Consider the following 12,861-nt stretch of genomic DNA (forward strand, 5'->3'; position numbering starts at 1 on the left):
TTCACAGAGGAGAAATGCCTCACCCGGGGTCCCTGGAGGATTAGTGGAGATCAGGAATCACACCCGGTTCCAGGACCTTCCAGCACCCACACTGACTCCCCCTCCCCTTCGCTCACTCCCGCTCTCAGCCTGGTCACTCTTCCCCGGGGACAGCGTGTTGTCCTCCCCCTGCAGACAGCGCTGCCGGCTTCCTGCCCCGCCACCCCGGCGCCCGGCTCTGAGTATTGTGCCGTGTCACTGATAGGAGTAGGCACCCTGGTCCACGCTAAGCCTCCCACAAACCCACACCACACGTGCTGCTTCTGTGCCACTGACGGATGGGGAAACTGAGGCTCAGAGACCTCAAGCAAGGTGCGGAGGTCACCCAGAGTGAGCAGGGAGCCGGGAAGTGACCCCGCATCTGTCTGACCGCCAAGCCTGGGCTCTCATCCCCGTTTCCTTACTTTGGAAGCGCGCACTGTCCCTGGTCCTCATGGGGTCTAAGCAAGGACAGCTGGAGGAATGCCTCACCACCTGAAAACCAGCGGCTGGGTCCAGGCTCACGTACCTTCTGAAGGACCGGGGCGGTGGAGAGAGTGGGCGTGGGGGTCCAGCAGCCTGGGTTTCCCTTCCTCCCTCTGCCATGTGGCCCTGACCAATTTGCTTTCCTTCTCTGGGCCTCCATCTCCCCCTCGCCCACTGAGGAGAAAGTCCCCCAGCCTCCTGGGGGCGAGGGCTGACAGGGTGACGTGACCTGTCAGCTGGAAGCGCCCGGCGGCCCAGGCGGAGGCGTGCCTGTGCAGACTCAGTGTGGAGAGGGCCTGGCGGTGGGGTGGGAGTGCCCGGGCTGCAGGCTCCGGCTGGAGCAGGTGTGTCCTCCAAGCCTGGACTGCCCCGTGGTCACCAGGCTCAGTGGCTGTTTAAGCTTAATTTTAAATGAATTGAGATGATGTAAACTAAAACATTTGGGTTCTCGGTCACATCGGCCACATTTCAACCGCTCAACAGCCACATGTGACCATGGATACTGGGTGCACAGCCCAGACACAGAAATTCCCATCACGCAGAAACTGTGCCGTGCCGTGCTGCGCCGAGGCTGGGGCCCAGCTGCACAGGGTGGGAGCCACCTGTACCCTCACAGCTGAGCCTCTCCTGATGGGCCCAGGGGCCCGGCTCTGGCTAGCTCTGGACAGAGCTGCTGGACACCGCAGGGGTGTGGAGGTTGTCCGCGGGGGCATTTTGGGCAGGACCAGTCTCTGAGGCTAAGGACGGTCCCTCCTGCTGTGAAAGGTCCAGCCTCCTTGGCCCCAGCACAAAGCATCAGCAGCACCCCGCATTGTGACCGCCAGAAACAACCCCACAGGCTGCCAGAGGTCCAGTGGGGACAGGCTCAGGTCGGAGATGCTTTGAGTCCCCCAGCTGTCGAAGGCGCTCACTCCCCGGCCCTGCCCGCTCATCCTCTGGTGCAGATGGAGGAACTAAGCCCAGGCGCTGCTGGGGGCACTCACTTCTCTCTGCTCCATTGCAGCGAAAAACAGTGTCATTATTGCCAAACACCCGTTTGGTCCCCTTCCGGCCCTTCCACAATGTGCTGAAAAAGCGGACGGTCTCCCTGGGACACACACGGTTCTATTTTCTGCTGTCTCTCGCGTCTCCCCGCCCCCCCCCACCACACACATGCTCCACCTTTCCCTGCATTCTCAGGAGGCTCTTGGATGGAAGGCAGCTCACTGTGTCCCACAAACCCCAGGCCAGAAACCTCTGTTTCTGTGGCAGGTTCCTAAGAGGGACCTGGGAGCCTTCAGGGGAAGATTCTAGGCTGGAACCCTCTGTGCTGACGTCATGGGCCCAGGAGGTGCTCGCCCCTGTGTGGGGACCTATGTCCCCTGTCCCCTCCCCAGTCAGAAGCCAAGGCTTTGCCCTGGACTTGGATGCTGCCCCGTCCGCATCGCAGGCGCCTGCTTTTCTGGAGGCGAGAGGAGGAGGTGGAGGGGGGAGGAGGCGAGAGGAGGCAGTTATTTAGGGCCCACGGAGGCAGTTGCTAGGAGACGCCTGGAGGGCCCGTGGAGGAGGAGCGGCCCAGGGAGCCGGGTGGGGGCAGCCGAGGGGCGTCACCCCCAGGCCGGCGAGCCCCACCTGCCGGCCTGGCCCGCTGAGCCCTAGGGCTGGTGCTTGGGGGTTAGCCTGCTGGCAGCCGGGGCCTTCGGCAATGAGCCTTTAAACTGGGGAGATGGAAGAACAAAGCTGAGACAGAACGAAGGCAGGATGGGAACCCGCTCACGCTGGGAGTGTTCTGAGGCCTCCCCGCTCTGCCACGAGCTCCCCGGGTGCCGTCCCAGGTGCAGGCCCCCTGGCGACAGCTCTGTGGCCGTGCTCTGCCAGGCCCTTCCAGGCCACGGCCCCCGCTCCTCACCATGGCCCAAAGGATGCCCTGTCGCCCCCTGCTCAGGCACTGGGAGAGGACCCTCAGGGGAGTGGGGGCCATGCCAGGGCCCAGGGCTGCTGCCTGCTGGGCCCTCCAGGCTCACCTCTGTGTGCCCCCCAGCCAGATGGGTCTGCAACTGCCTCTCCAACAGTGATATGGGTAAGACCGAGCTGGCCGCCCTAGGGAAGCCCTCTGGCCTCTCTGCACAGTTCGGTGAGGGGGGGGGTAAGCACAAAGGCCTTATCCAGGCTGAGTGATGCTTCTGTGGGGGCAGGGAGGGTCCTCGGCAGGCAGTCGCTCCACTGGAAGTGTCCCCAAGAGTGAAGCAGCCCAAGTGCCCCTTCTCCTCTTTGTGGATGGGGTGGTTGAAGCCCCAGTGAGTAAGACACTGCCAGGTCATGTGGCAGGTCAGGCCCACCCCAGGACCTTAGCACGTGACGGGCTCGCTGTCCACAATCACTTAACTCTTAGCGCCTCTCTGCCAAGTGATTTTGTCACCACTCTTACCAGCTATTCTGGAGGGAGGTGGGCCCCATGCCAGCTCTGTGAGTGTGTGGCATCTGGGAATTGAGGGAACTGAGAGTCAGCTGGGGATTCCACTGCCAGGGCCCTTGGTCCTCACTGGGGAGAGGGGTACCTCGTCCCTGCCGGCTAGGCTCCTCCCCGCCTACCACGCAAAGACCAGGGCCTGGGCGCCAGCGGCTCTGATGCAAATGCCTTGCTGGTTGCAGGGACCTGGGGCTCACATGGTCCCTGAGAGCTCAGGCTGACAGACAGGAGGTACCGAGAGGGTTGGACAAGAAGGGGCCTGCTCCCCGTCCCCGACCCCCCTGCAGGAGGCTCAGCTCCAGGGACTGCTAGAGCCTCACGCAGGCTGAGTCTGAGAGCCCGGGGAGGGTGGAGGCCCTTCTCCCCTGTCTGGGTGTCCAGCCCAGCTTGGCCCAGCTTGCCCAGAATTCCCACAGGCAGTATTCAGAGCCACGGTGAGGGTCAGGGTGCTCATTCTGTCCAGAAAAACTTTCCAAAATAGATGCAGCAGGTGTGTCCGGATCAGGGTAAGGACGGGCCCACCTGCGGTCACTGGCTCAAGGGGAGGGTGACGTGGCTCAGCCCTAAGCGACCAGGCTGTGGCCCGGACCTCCCTGCAGCTGCAGGTGAAGCAGGTGGGACGGGGGCCGTGGGGGATGACAGCTCATGAGCACCGAGCTCACGTCGGTGACCCAGTGCCCTTTTTCACCTCCCCCGCAAAGGAACAAACACAAACAGGGAGAATGAGTGTGGACGTTTCTGTTTCTGAGCTCAGCCCCCAGGATGGAGTCGGGTGGAACCTGAGTCCGACCCTGCCTCGTCCTGTGCCTCCCACAAGGATGGCGGTGGATTGGACATGTGCGCGGACCAGGGGAAGCAGGCCAGGCCACCTGGGGAGCCGGCTGCCCTCCCCTCCTGGGGCCTCATGGGTCCCCCTCGGCATCTCCCAGGCCCTCCCGTGCAGGACCCAGGCCCGCCTGTCAGCAGGGCCCTGCAGGCATTCCTCTGCCCGAGGAGGTGAAAGACAGAGGACCCTACCCCCCAGCCCGTGGTCTGGTGAGGGACCCAAATGAACTTTCCAAAGCCCAGCTGAAGCCCAAACGACCTCCCGTGGCCTTGACGTTATTAGCCTGGCCTGTTCTGGCCCCGTCCACAGCGGGGCTGCGCGGTGTGGGGCACCTGAGAGCAGCCCGGGCCCGCCGGGGACCACCCGCGCCCCAGTTACCACAGGCCTTCCCTCGGGTGACTGGGTGTCTGCCGCCGCTGCTCCCCACGGGGCACGGCCATGCGGGGCAGCTTTGCTGGGGCTGCCTGGGCCCTGGGCCGGGCACCATCCCCGGCAGGGAGGCAGGGCTCCTCTCGATGCACAGATGAGAGCCCGAAGGCCCCGAGAAGGGGGCGGGGAGCCCCCAAGGCCCTCCGTGGGTCCCTCCCCGGGGCCGCGGGAGAGCGGGGAGACGAGGACCGGAGCCGTGCCCTGGCCAGGAGGATCACGCCGCTTCTTACCCAGCAGCCTGCCTCCCTCTCCAGACCCAGCGAGGGGGGCTCTGGGGAGGCCAGGGCAGGAGAGGGAGCTTCTGCCCAGGCGAGGGCAGGGCCCACCTGAGAGCCCCCTCCCCCCTCCTGCGCTGATCTCAGGCTGGGAACACTCAGGGGACTTTCCCGTGTGAAGGGCTGCGGTGTCAGGCAGGAAGGGCTGCTTTCTGGATTCCCAGCCCCTCCCAGCATCTGGGAAGCAGACCGTCCCGCCAGCCTGGACTGTGGGCGCCGCGCTCTCCGCTGCCCCTGCTGCGCCCCGGCAGACAGTACTAGTCAATCCCCACGCGGCCCCAACTCCAGACACACCCCGCTGCTCGGGAGCGGGGCACGTTGGGAAGTCCCGCACCTCCTTGCTCTGACTCCCGCCTCATTCAGTGTTTACTAAGCACCTTCCCAGAAGCGCATGCGGCTCCACGCGTGGTCCCGAGCCCAAGGCATCCGGGCTGGTTTGGGGGTGGGGTGGACTGCGACCGCTCTCTGGTCAGTGACCACAGAAGGGGCCTTCTGGGTCCTCTTCCCTCCCTCCTTGTCTGCATCTGTTGGGGGGTGGTTAGCAGGCCTCAACTGAGGGCAGGGGGACCCAGATTCTGGCTGGGGTCCAGGTCCTGGGGCCCAGGGCGGCGCGGGCCTGTGGGGGCAGACCACACGGGACGGGGTGGCAGGACGCTGGCCCCCTGATCAGCAAGGCCCTGCCCGGTGGCCAGCCTGTCAGTAGATCCCCTTCACTCTCCTGCTGTCGGGGTCGAAGGGAGACTTCAGGTGAGCCTGGGCAGGGTAGGTCACCCCCATCCTCTCCAGGGCGTAGTCCCCACTCTTCACGAAGTCCAGCGAGACCTGATTGCAGAAAAAGAGGTCCATGGGCCACTCGCCACGCTGACACTGGGCTCACACGGCCTGCCTCTGGGGACGGGGACGGGCAAGCCCCAGGGCCTTTCCTGAACAGAACACCTGCCCTGAGTGGGTAGATGCCGTGACCCCGTGTCCCTGAACTGGGGTCCTGCGAGCCGAGGTCTGGCAGCCGGTGGGGCTTCTCCCACAGGGCGGCACACCTCCACGCGTAACTGCAGATTCGTGGGAAACGGTGGGGACCAGGAACGCAAGCGCACCCTGGGCACGCGGCAACAGCGGGCAGAGACCACAGGTCGGCTCCACCGAGGGGTCCCGTTCTCCCGATGCAGCGACTACACCCAGGGCCCTGCCTCAAGGAGGGAGTCCCCAGGGCACCCTCTGGGAGTTAGAGAACCCCCCTTGGCAACTCAGGATGGGATGGAAAAACAAAAGCCAAACCTAGAAGGCTTTCCATGTGACTGCAGCGACGGAATAAGTGGCTTCTAGCCCAGGCTCTGGGCTCCAGTGCGCACTGGCCGGGCTCAGTGCTCCGCGCCGCCCGCCCCGCGCCGCCCCCCCACCCCCGCGCCCGGAGGCAGGAGGCAGAGCCCACCGGTGCCTTCAGACAGCCCAGCGTGGCAGCCCAGAGCTGGCACACGGCCCTCACTAGTAAACACCCGAGGCCCCAGATCCTGCTCCCACCCCCAGAGCCTTTCCTTTCAAGGGGCAGTCTTCCCGGCCTACGGAGAGGCTTGGTTATCCAGTAAGTGTTTAACCACCGGCTCTCACGGGAGGCGGGGTGGGGGGGTGCTGGGCGAGTCCCGATTGTATTGTTTGCCTGTGTGCCCATTTCCATGGTGTGAACACTCGGAACATCCCTGATGGTGGACGTGGGAGGAGCAGACACAGTCCCTCTCCCCAACCAGCCCGGGCGGCCCTGGCCTGCACTGGTCAAACCTAAGTTCCGGGCCACCTGTCCGCACAGCGTGCAAGCGCTCCTTCCTCGGTCACAGCAAGCATGAACCCATCCTGGCCGCGCAGAAAAGCAAGTAATATTGCACCCACTCTCCGACAGAGCTTCAGCTGGGACGCAGGGCTCTGCATCCGGGGTGTCAGAGAAGGTTCTTTGTCACAGCCAGATGTCACCACCAGCCATGGCAACCCCTTCATCACACTTACTAAGTCCCCACTCAGAGCAGAGATCTGGACAACCGCCCTGTGGGGCAGGTAGGAATCTATCCCCATTTTACAGATGAGGAAACTGAGGCTCAGAGAGACACCTTCATGCAAGGTCACCGGGCCAGTCAAGAGCAGAGTCCCTAGGCAGAGCCTGTGCCCCGAGCCTCCCAGTCCATGTGGGATGCAGCCTCCCCCTGCAGCACGCAGCCTGGCCTGAGGTCTGGGATGGGCTCCCTTCCCCCCTGGGTCCACACATCAGGCCCGGCCTATCCCCTGCACCTCTGCCAGGGCTGTCCTACTCCTTCCTGCCTGCCTCATCCTCCCTACTTCGCTCCAGTGCGTCCTCTGGTCTGAAGTCGGTGGGGGGCGGGGGAGCTGCAGCCCTGAGACCATCAGAGGCTGAGGCTGGACGGCTCCAGAGCCAGGCCCAGCGGGGCAGTCATCCCGGGCCTGCTGGTCCGAGCCTCTGGCGGCCTGCTTCTGAGCTGGCACGGGGCTGGGGGCGGACTCCACAGAAGCAAGGTGCTAGTAACGACAGTGAGCCCCTCGACGTCACACCACCCAGCCCACCACGGGGTGCCCTCGTGACCGGCTCGCCTGGCATGGGCTCCACACAGTTCCCGGGGCTCAGAGCCCAGGAGGTCCTCAAGGGCCCTTCTCAGCCCTCACTGCCCTGCCAGTGTGGAGGGAGGCATCTGTGCTCAGTGGGGGATTATTTGGTTTTATAAATGGTCACTTGGGCAAAATGTTTAGATTTTCTCCATGCAGAACATGCTGCCCCTTCTGTCTCATTGCCAAGTTCCCAAAACTTGTCTGTGTGCACGTGTTGTGTGCACATGTCTGTATGCACGTGCACACGTACGCGCACACACGTGTGTACGTGCGTGTACCCTGATATATGCACACACGGCTATTTCCATGAACATGGGGTCTCCAACTCCAGGGAGCAGAGAGTGTCAGGCCCTGCCCAGAGCCTCCTTCTGACCAGGAGAAGCCTAGAGCTCCCAAAGTCAGAAAGAAAACACAGAAACCGCTGCCGACTCTGCCTGGAGACACAGCGCCATCTGTCAGTCACGTCTCTGGGCTCCCCCCATGCCCAGCACACCCAGGCCCGGGGGCAGGGGTGCTGGTGTGGAGCCGGAGAGGACCCCGGGGCAGGGCTGGGGAGCGGGACTCACCGGCCCACCGCTGGGGTCCCTGATGTAGCCGTAGGCCAGGGTCTTGCCGACAGTGAACCCAAAGTCGGCCCTCCGGACATGGCCCACCACCTGGCCGTCCCTCCAGATGGCCTCCAGGCCAAACATGGGCACTTTCCTAGAAGAAGCAACAGACGGCTGGGGCCCCAGAGCCGCCCCCACCCAAGGGGAACACCTGCGCTTCGGGCTGGCCGCGGAGAAAGGCACCGCGCCCAGGACCACGGGCCCCACCCTGCAGGGCTGCTCTGCCAGGAGCCTGGGGACGCAGGCGAGTCAGGCCCCACGGAGCTGGAAGACGCCCGCCCGAGACTTCTTTCCTGTCTGACTTCTGAATGGTCCAAAACGCTGTCTCGCGACTCGTTTCACTCTGTTCAGCTTTTCTTTTCTGATGGCCTGATGCATAATTTATTAAAAGTGCTTTTCTTTACTACGTGCAAGGTATCGATGCTCGCTGTAAAAATATTAAAAATTCAAAACAGAAAACAAAGAAGAGACTAAACTACAGTGAGCTGGGAGCGCTCTGGCGCAGCTCCTGGCAAACTTGCCCTCCCGAGCACCACGCCAGGGGGACTGCTGGGTCCCCCAGGGGCCGTGACGGGGCTGTGCCCGGCGGGGAGCTGCACGCGGCCAGGCTGGCTGCGGTTACTGGCTCTGCGTGAATCCCACACTGGGGGAAGGAGTCTGGACAAGGTGCCAGGTGCCAGTTGCCTCCTGGTTCAGTGACCTGGAGTGAAACGGTCTGGGCGCCCCTGGTCCAGCGGATGAGGGTGGATGGAAGGTTTTGTAAACACATTCTTGTCTCCTTCGGTCTCGCCCCAGTCCCGCTGGAGTGCCGTCTCCACGCGAGGAAACAGCCCCAGGGAGGCCCCTGCGGGGCCCAGGGCCCCAGAGCAGGGCAGTGGGATTCTCCGTGATTCCCCAGCCGGCGTCCTGGCCGGGTCTCTCCTGGGTCTGGGGAGGGTTCTGCAGCTCTGCAGGGAACACCTGAGGGGGGAGCTGCCTGTGGCCCGGGCCATCCGAGGCTGCAGGTGCTTCCTGGAGGGCCAGGCGGCAGAAGGGCTCCGAGGACGCCTGCTCGGTCTGCTCCCCAAACCAGAGCTGAGCTGCTCCCCGGGAGATGGCCAAGCAGCCAGGCGGCGCGGCAGCCTGACAGGGCCGGGGTGCGGCCGTGGGCGGCGACCAACCCCAGCCCTGCTCACTCTCTGCTGGCCCCCCCGTCCCTCGCAACACTTCCTTGGAAGGCTCCAAACTGGGGAGAAGTGGCACCATTTGTGGCTGGCTGTCAGCTCCAAATCAACAAAGCTCGGGGACGCCCGCCGCCCTGGAGACGGCTGCTATTCAGACTCCAGCTCACACCGTCTACATCCTCTGGCGCCATGGTGGCTCGGCCAGATGGGATCCAGGCACCCGGGGGACACCATGGGCTCGGCCCCGAGGACATAACAGTGCTGTGCTCAAAGCCGCCCTCAGCTGGGAGGGAGGGCATCAGGCCCCCACGTGGGGCTCTCCTGCCACCTCTGCCACGTGCCTGGGCCCCCGTGGTCTCCATCTATAAGTGGGGCTGGTGGCCTCAGCCTGGCCCCCCTCCCAGGCTATGGGGATGCCCTAACTGGCAGGAGGCTGGCTGGGCCTGGCAGCACCTTTCTCTCTTAACACCTGCATGTGAGGAGAACCGCCCTCCCCACCCCTTACTGACCCACGCCGGACCCTGACCCGGTTTCGCACCCTGCCTGGCCCTGGAGGGATCTGGGTCTGCAGCTTCAGCTCTGGAGCCAGGCCTGGCTTGGCCCTGCTCTGCCTCTCGGGTCTCAGTCTCCTCCTCTGTTACGGGCCTGTGGTGTGAGTTCCAGGAGAGGGTGCCCGGCCTGGGGGGAGTCCCACCAGGCTTCAGAGGAGGAGCCCAGAAGCACCTGCTTGACTGCAGCGGTCACTTCCGGATGGACCCGGGCCCGGTACTCACTCGTCCACGGTGAAGCACACCAGACGCCGGCGGAGGCCCTCGGCCTGCTGCCTCTCCAGGGCCTCGCGCCCCAGGAAGGGGATGGCGGACTTCAGCTTGCAGGTGAAGGTCAAGCCCGCCTCCAGGGGGCTGTCGTCGGGCCGCAGGTCAGCGTGCCAGTGTCGGTACCCTGGGGCAGTGGGGAGACCACAGGGTCACTGCCCAGAAGAGGCAGGGGACAAGCCCCTCAGAGACACATGTGGACACCCACCCCAGCCCACCTCCCCACCCTAGAAACTCAGCGACTTGGGCAACCCGGGGCGGGGTCCTCCCGGACTGCAGGAAGTCCCCTGGGTGAGCGCCCTGGGCCAGCCCGCGCCCATCAGCATCGCACGTCTGTGCCATCAGGCCGGGGGCACTGAGGAGGGCTTGTTAAGGGCCAGGCAGCACTGAGGGCCCCTGCTCTGATGCTTCTCACTTCTCTCCAGGAAACGACCTTCGGTGCTGAATCCAAATCCTGCTCTGGTCCCACCTGGCTGGGCAGAGCCCCGCCCCAGCTGCCAGTGTCAGAGATCCCAGCACCATCCCTGGGCCTGAGTGGAGGACCCAGCTCACGGGCAGTGAAGGGGGTCTGGGGAAACTGCCAAAGTCAGGGGGGACGGGAACACAGCGGGCAAGGAGGCGCAGGGGATGGACGTGGGAGGTAGCGGCCCCTCTGCCTCCAGCCCGCCGTGCCACCCAGACCCTGCACACACCCTTCTCGATGCTCAGGGAGTCGATGGCCCGGTACCCGGCGTTGACGAGGCCGTGCTTGGCCCCCGCTGCCATCACAGCCCGGTACACGGGCAGGCAGGACAGCCTCGGGACATGCAGCTCCCAGCCCAGCTCCCCGACGAAGGACAGCCTCATGGCCCGGACCTAGGAGGACAAGCCGTGGTTCAGACACGAACTGAGGTCGGACGGTCGGGTGGAGGCCCGGCTGCCACTTTTTGGGGGACACTTCCTACCGGCACCGTTATTAGCTGGCTCTGGGCCCAGGCCAGTGGCCACCAAGAAATGGGCTCTCCCAAGGAGAGCGCTCAGGAGCGCTCTGGACAAGAGGAAGGGGTGCAGGTGCTGGGAGTGGGGGGAAGTGCACACTTGGTTCCCAGGCCTCAGACCTCCTAAGTGACCCCGTAACTGAGGACCGCAAAGCAGGGGGTTTAAGAAGTGTGCTCTGTCCCAGTTCTGGAGGCCCGAAGTCCAAAGTCAAGGTGTCACAGGACCTTGCTCCCTCTGTGGCTCCAGGGGAGGGTCTCTCCCGCCTCTTCCAGCTCCTGGAGGCCACCCTCCTCTGTGTCCACGTCTCTCTCATCAGGATACTTCCCATTGGATTGAGACGCCACCCCGACCCAGGATGAGCTCATCTCGAGATCCTGGCCTTAACCACATCCGCAAAGACCTTGTCTCCCAGGTCCACTCACAGGGCCGGGTGGGAACGCGGAGACCTCCCACAATTTAATCACTGCAGGGACCTTGGGACGGGCTCTGCGCCTCCCTTTGGCCTCAATCTCCTTGTCTAGGAATGGGGCGGGAGCCCGGCTTTGTCTTAGGAGGCTCTGGGGTGGGGAGTCAGCACCACAGCTCACTAGTCGCCAGGGCTGCACTTGGCAGGTTCGAGAAGGGAGCAGCCGGGCACCGGGTGAGTGCTCTGATCGCCCTGAGCCTGGTGGGCCTCGGCCGGCCGGCCGAGTGCTGGGATCTGAAGACAGGCACAGCCTCTGCCCCCCAGGTCTCGAGTCTTAGAAGGGCTCGGCCGAAGCTCAAGTCAGCTGCGGGGCAACCACACCCCGGCTGGGCACGCACCAGGGAGGAAGGAGCGCACCTGGAGGGACCGGGCAGGAGTCTTGAGCAGAGTCTGCCGCTGCAGACGGGCCTTCCAGGCAGGGGGAAGGGCAGGTGCGAAGGCACAGAGCTGGGGCAGGTGTGGGGGGCTGGGGCGGGGGAGTAGGGGAGAGAGGCAGCAGGTGGGGCTGGAGGGGCTTTGTGTCGACTGCGGATATTTGACCGTGAAAGTCCCTGCCCAGAGCTGGGTCCGACAGGCCAGGAGAGGGACCACGGGCCCCACAGCCCCACGAAAGCGACCTGCTGCTCCTGGAGTGTCCTCAGGCTAAGTTCCTATGTACACGTCTTCACCCAACCCCTCCTCGGTGGTGGGGACCACTACAAAAACATCCAGGGGTCGACGCAGAAACAGAGCTCCGGAGACGCCCCGCCCGGCCTGAGCACACGCGGCTCTGACGGGGGCAGCTGGCCCCGGGGCGCGTGTGCCCCTCACACCGGTGTCCTGGGCCAGGAGCCACGGGGAGGCGCGAGCGGCGTGGGCGACGTCTGGCCCGCCGGCGTGACTTTCCTGCACAGTGGTCTGGCGGCATGTCACGCACACCCCAGCAACCGGCCTTCAGGTAAGTCCTTGGACCCACGGTGTCCCCTGCGTGAGGCCCAAGCGCTCAGCCCGGGGACCGTCCGGCTCACCAAAGGGACGGGGGACTGCAGCAAGTCAGAGCTCAGGGAGACGGGCGAGCGGAGCCCATTACTGCTCGGAGCCAAAAGGGCTGCCCCGAGCGTCTCCCGCCGGGATGCTATCCGGGCAGAAGGAGCGCGGGGGCCGCCCTCCCGTCCACAGACCCAGCTCCTTGTAAATCTGACGCTTTAATCACGTTGCTGCCGCGGGGCTGGATCCTGCAAGCTTTTGAAACAGCACAAATGTGCTCCGAGTTGACATTTGCCCGGCCTCTCAAAAAACTCAAAATTGACACAGGAAGTGTACCACTGACAGGGCCCTGCTTCCCTGGCGCCAGCCCCAGGCCCTGACAAAGCTGCCTTGGCAGTGGGGCTTAACTTTAGGCAGCCCACGGAGGAGCGGGGGCTCGACGCCAATCTCCTTTTGAACAGGGAAAAGTCATTTTGAAAGCTCACCCATTAACGGTCCGGGACTGCGGGTCTTGTCAGACACACGCCCCCGTTCAGTCGGGCCTTTGGGTGAGTTCACGGTGGGATGGAGCTGCCCCAGGCCCCCGCCTGGCTTCCAGGAGCCCAGCGAGGCCGGGGGGCCGCTGGTCCCCTCTTCCATGTACCCCCGTGCGCAGGCCCGGCACACAGAGGGGCTGAGCAGACCTCCTGGATAAAGCAAGGAAGCAGGTGCGGGTGGACGGACCTCTGCTTCCCAGTAAAGTTGGGAGACAGTTTGGGGATTTCTAGGTGCCTTT

General features: G+C 64.4%; 1 protein-coding gene across 3 annotated transcripts in view; it reads right to left on the reverse strand.

Annotated features, from left to right (window-relative positions):
- Positions 1–3,676: 3,676 nt before the first annotated feature.
- SARDH (sarcosine dehydrogenase) overlaps positions 3,677–12,861 on the reverse strand; it is a 63,140-nt gene continuing 53,955 nt past the window's right edge. For all 3 annotated transcript variants that reach the window (XM_031450910.2, XM_031450911.2, XM_064490736.1), the window contains 4 exons: positions 10,369–10,531; positions 9,635–9,803; positions 7,657–7,792; positions 3,677–5,305 (listed from right to left, as the gene is read on the reverse strand). In XM_031450910.2, coding sequence (XP_031306770.1) covers positions 5,180–5,305; positions 7,657–7,792; positions 9,635–9,803; positions 10,369–10,531 — 594 coding nt within the window. In that variant the 3' untranslated portion in view covers positions 3,677–5,179. The remainder of the gene's footprint in view (positions 5,306–7,656; positions 7,793–9,634; positions 9,804–10,368; positions 10,532–12,861) is intronic.

Source organism: Camelus dromedarius, chromosome 10 (genome assembly GCF_036321535.1).
Source record: "Camelus dromedarius isolate mCamDro1 chromosome 10, mCamDro1.pat, whole genome shotgun sequence".
NCBI classification, from domain to species: domain Eukaryota; kingdom Metazoa; phylum Chordata; class Mammalia; order Artiodactyla; family Camelidae; genus Camelus; species Camelus dromedarius.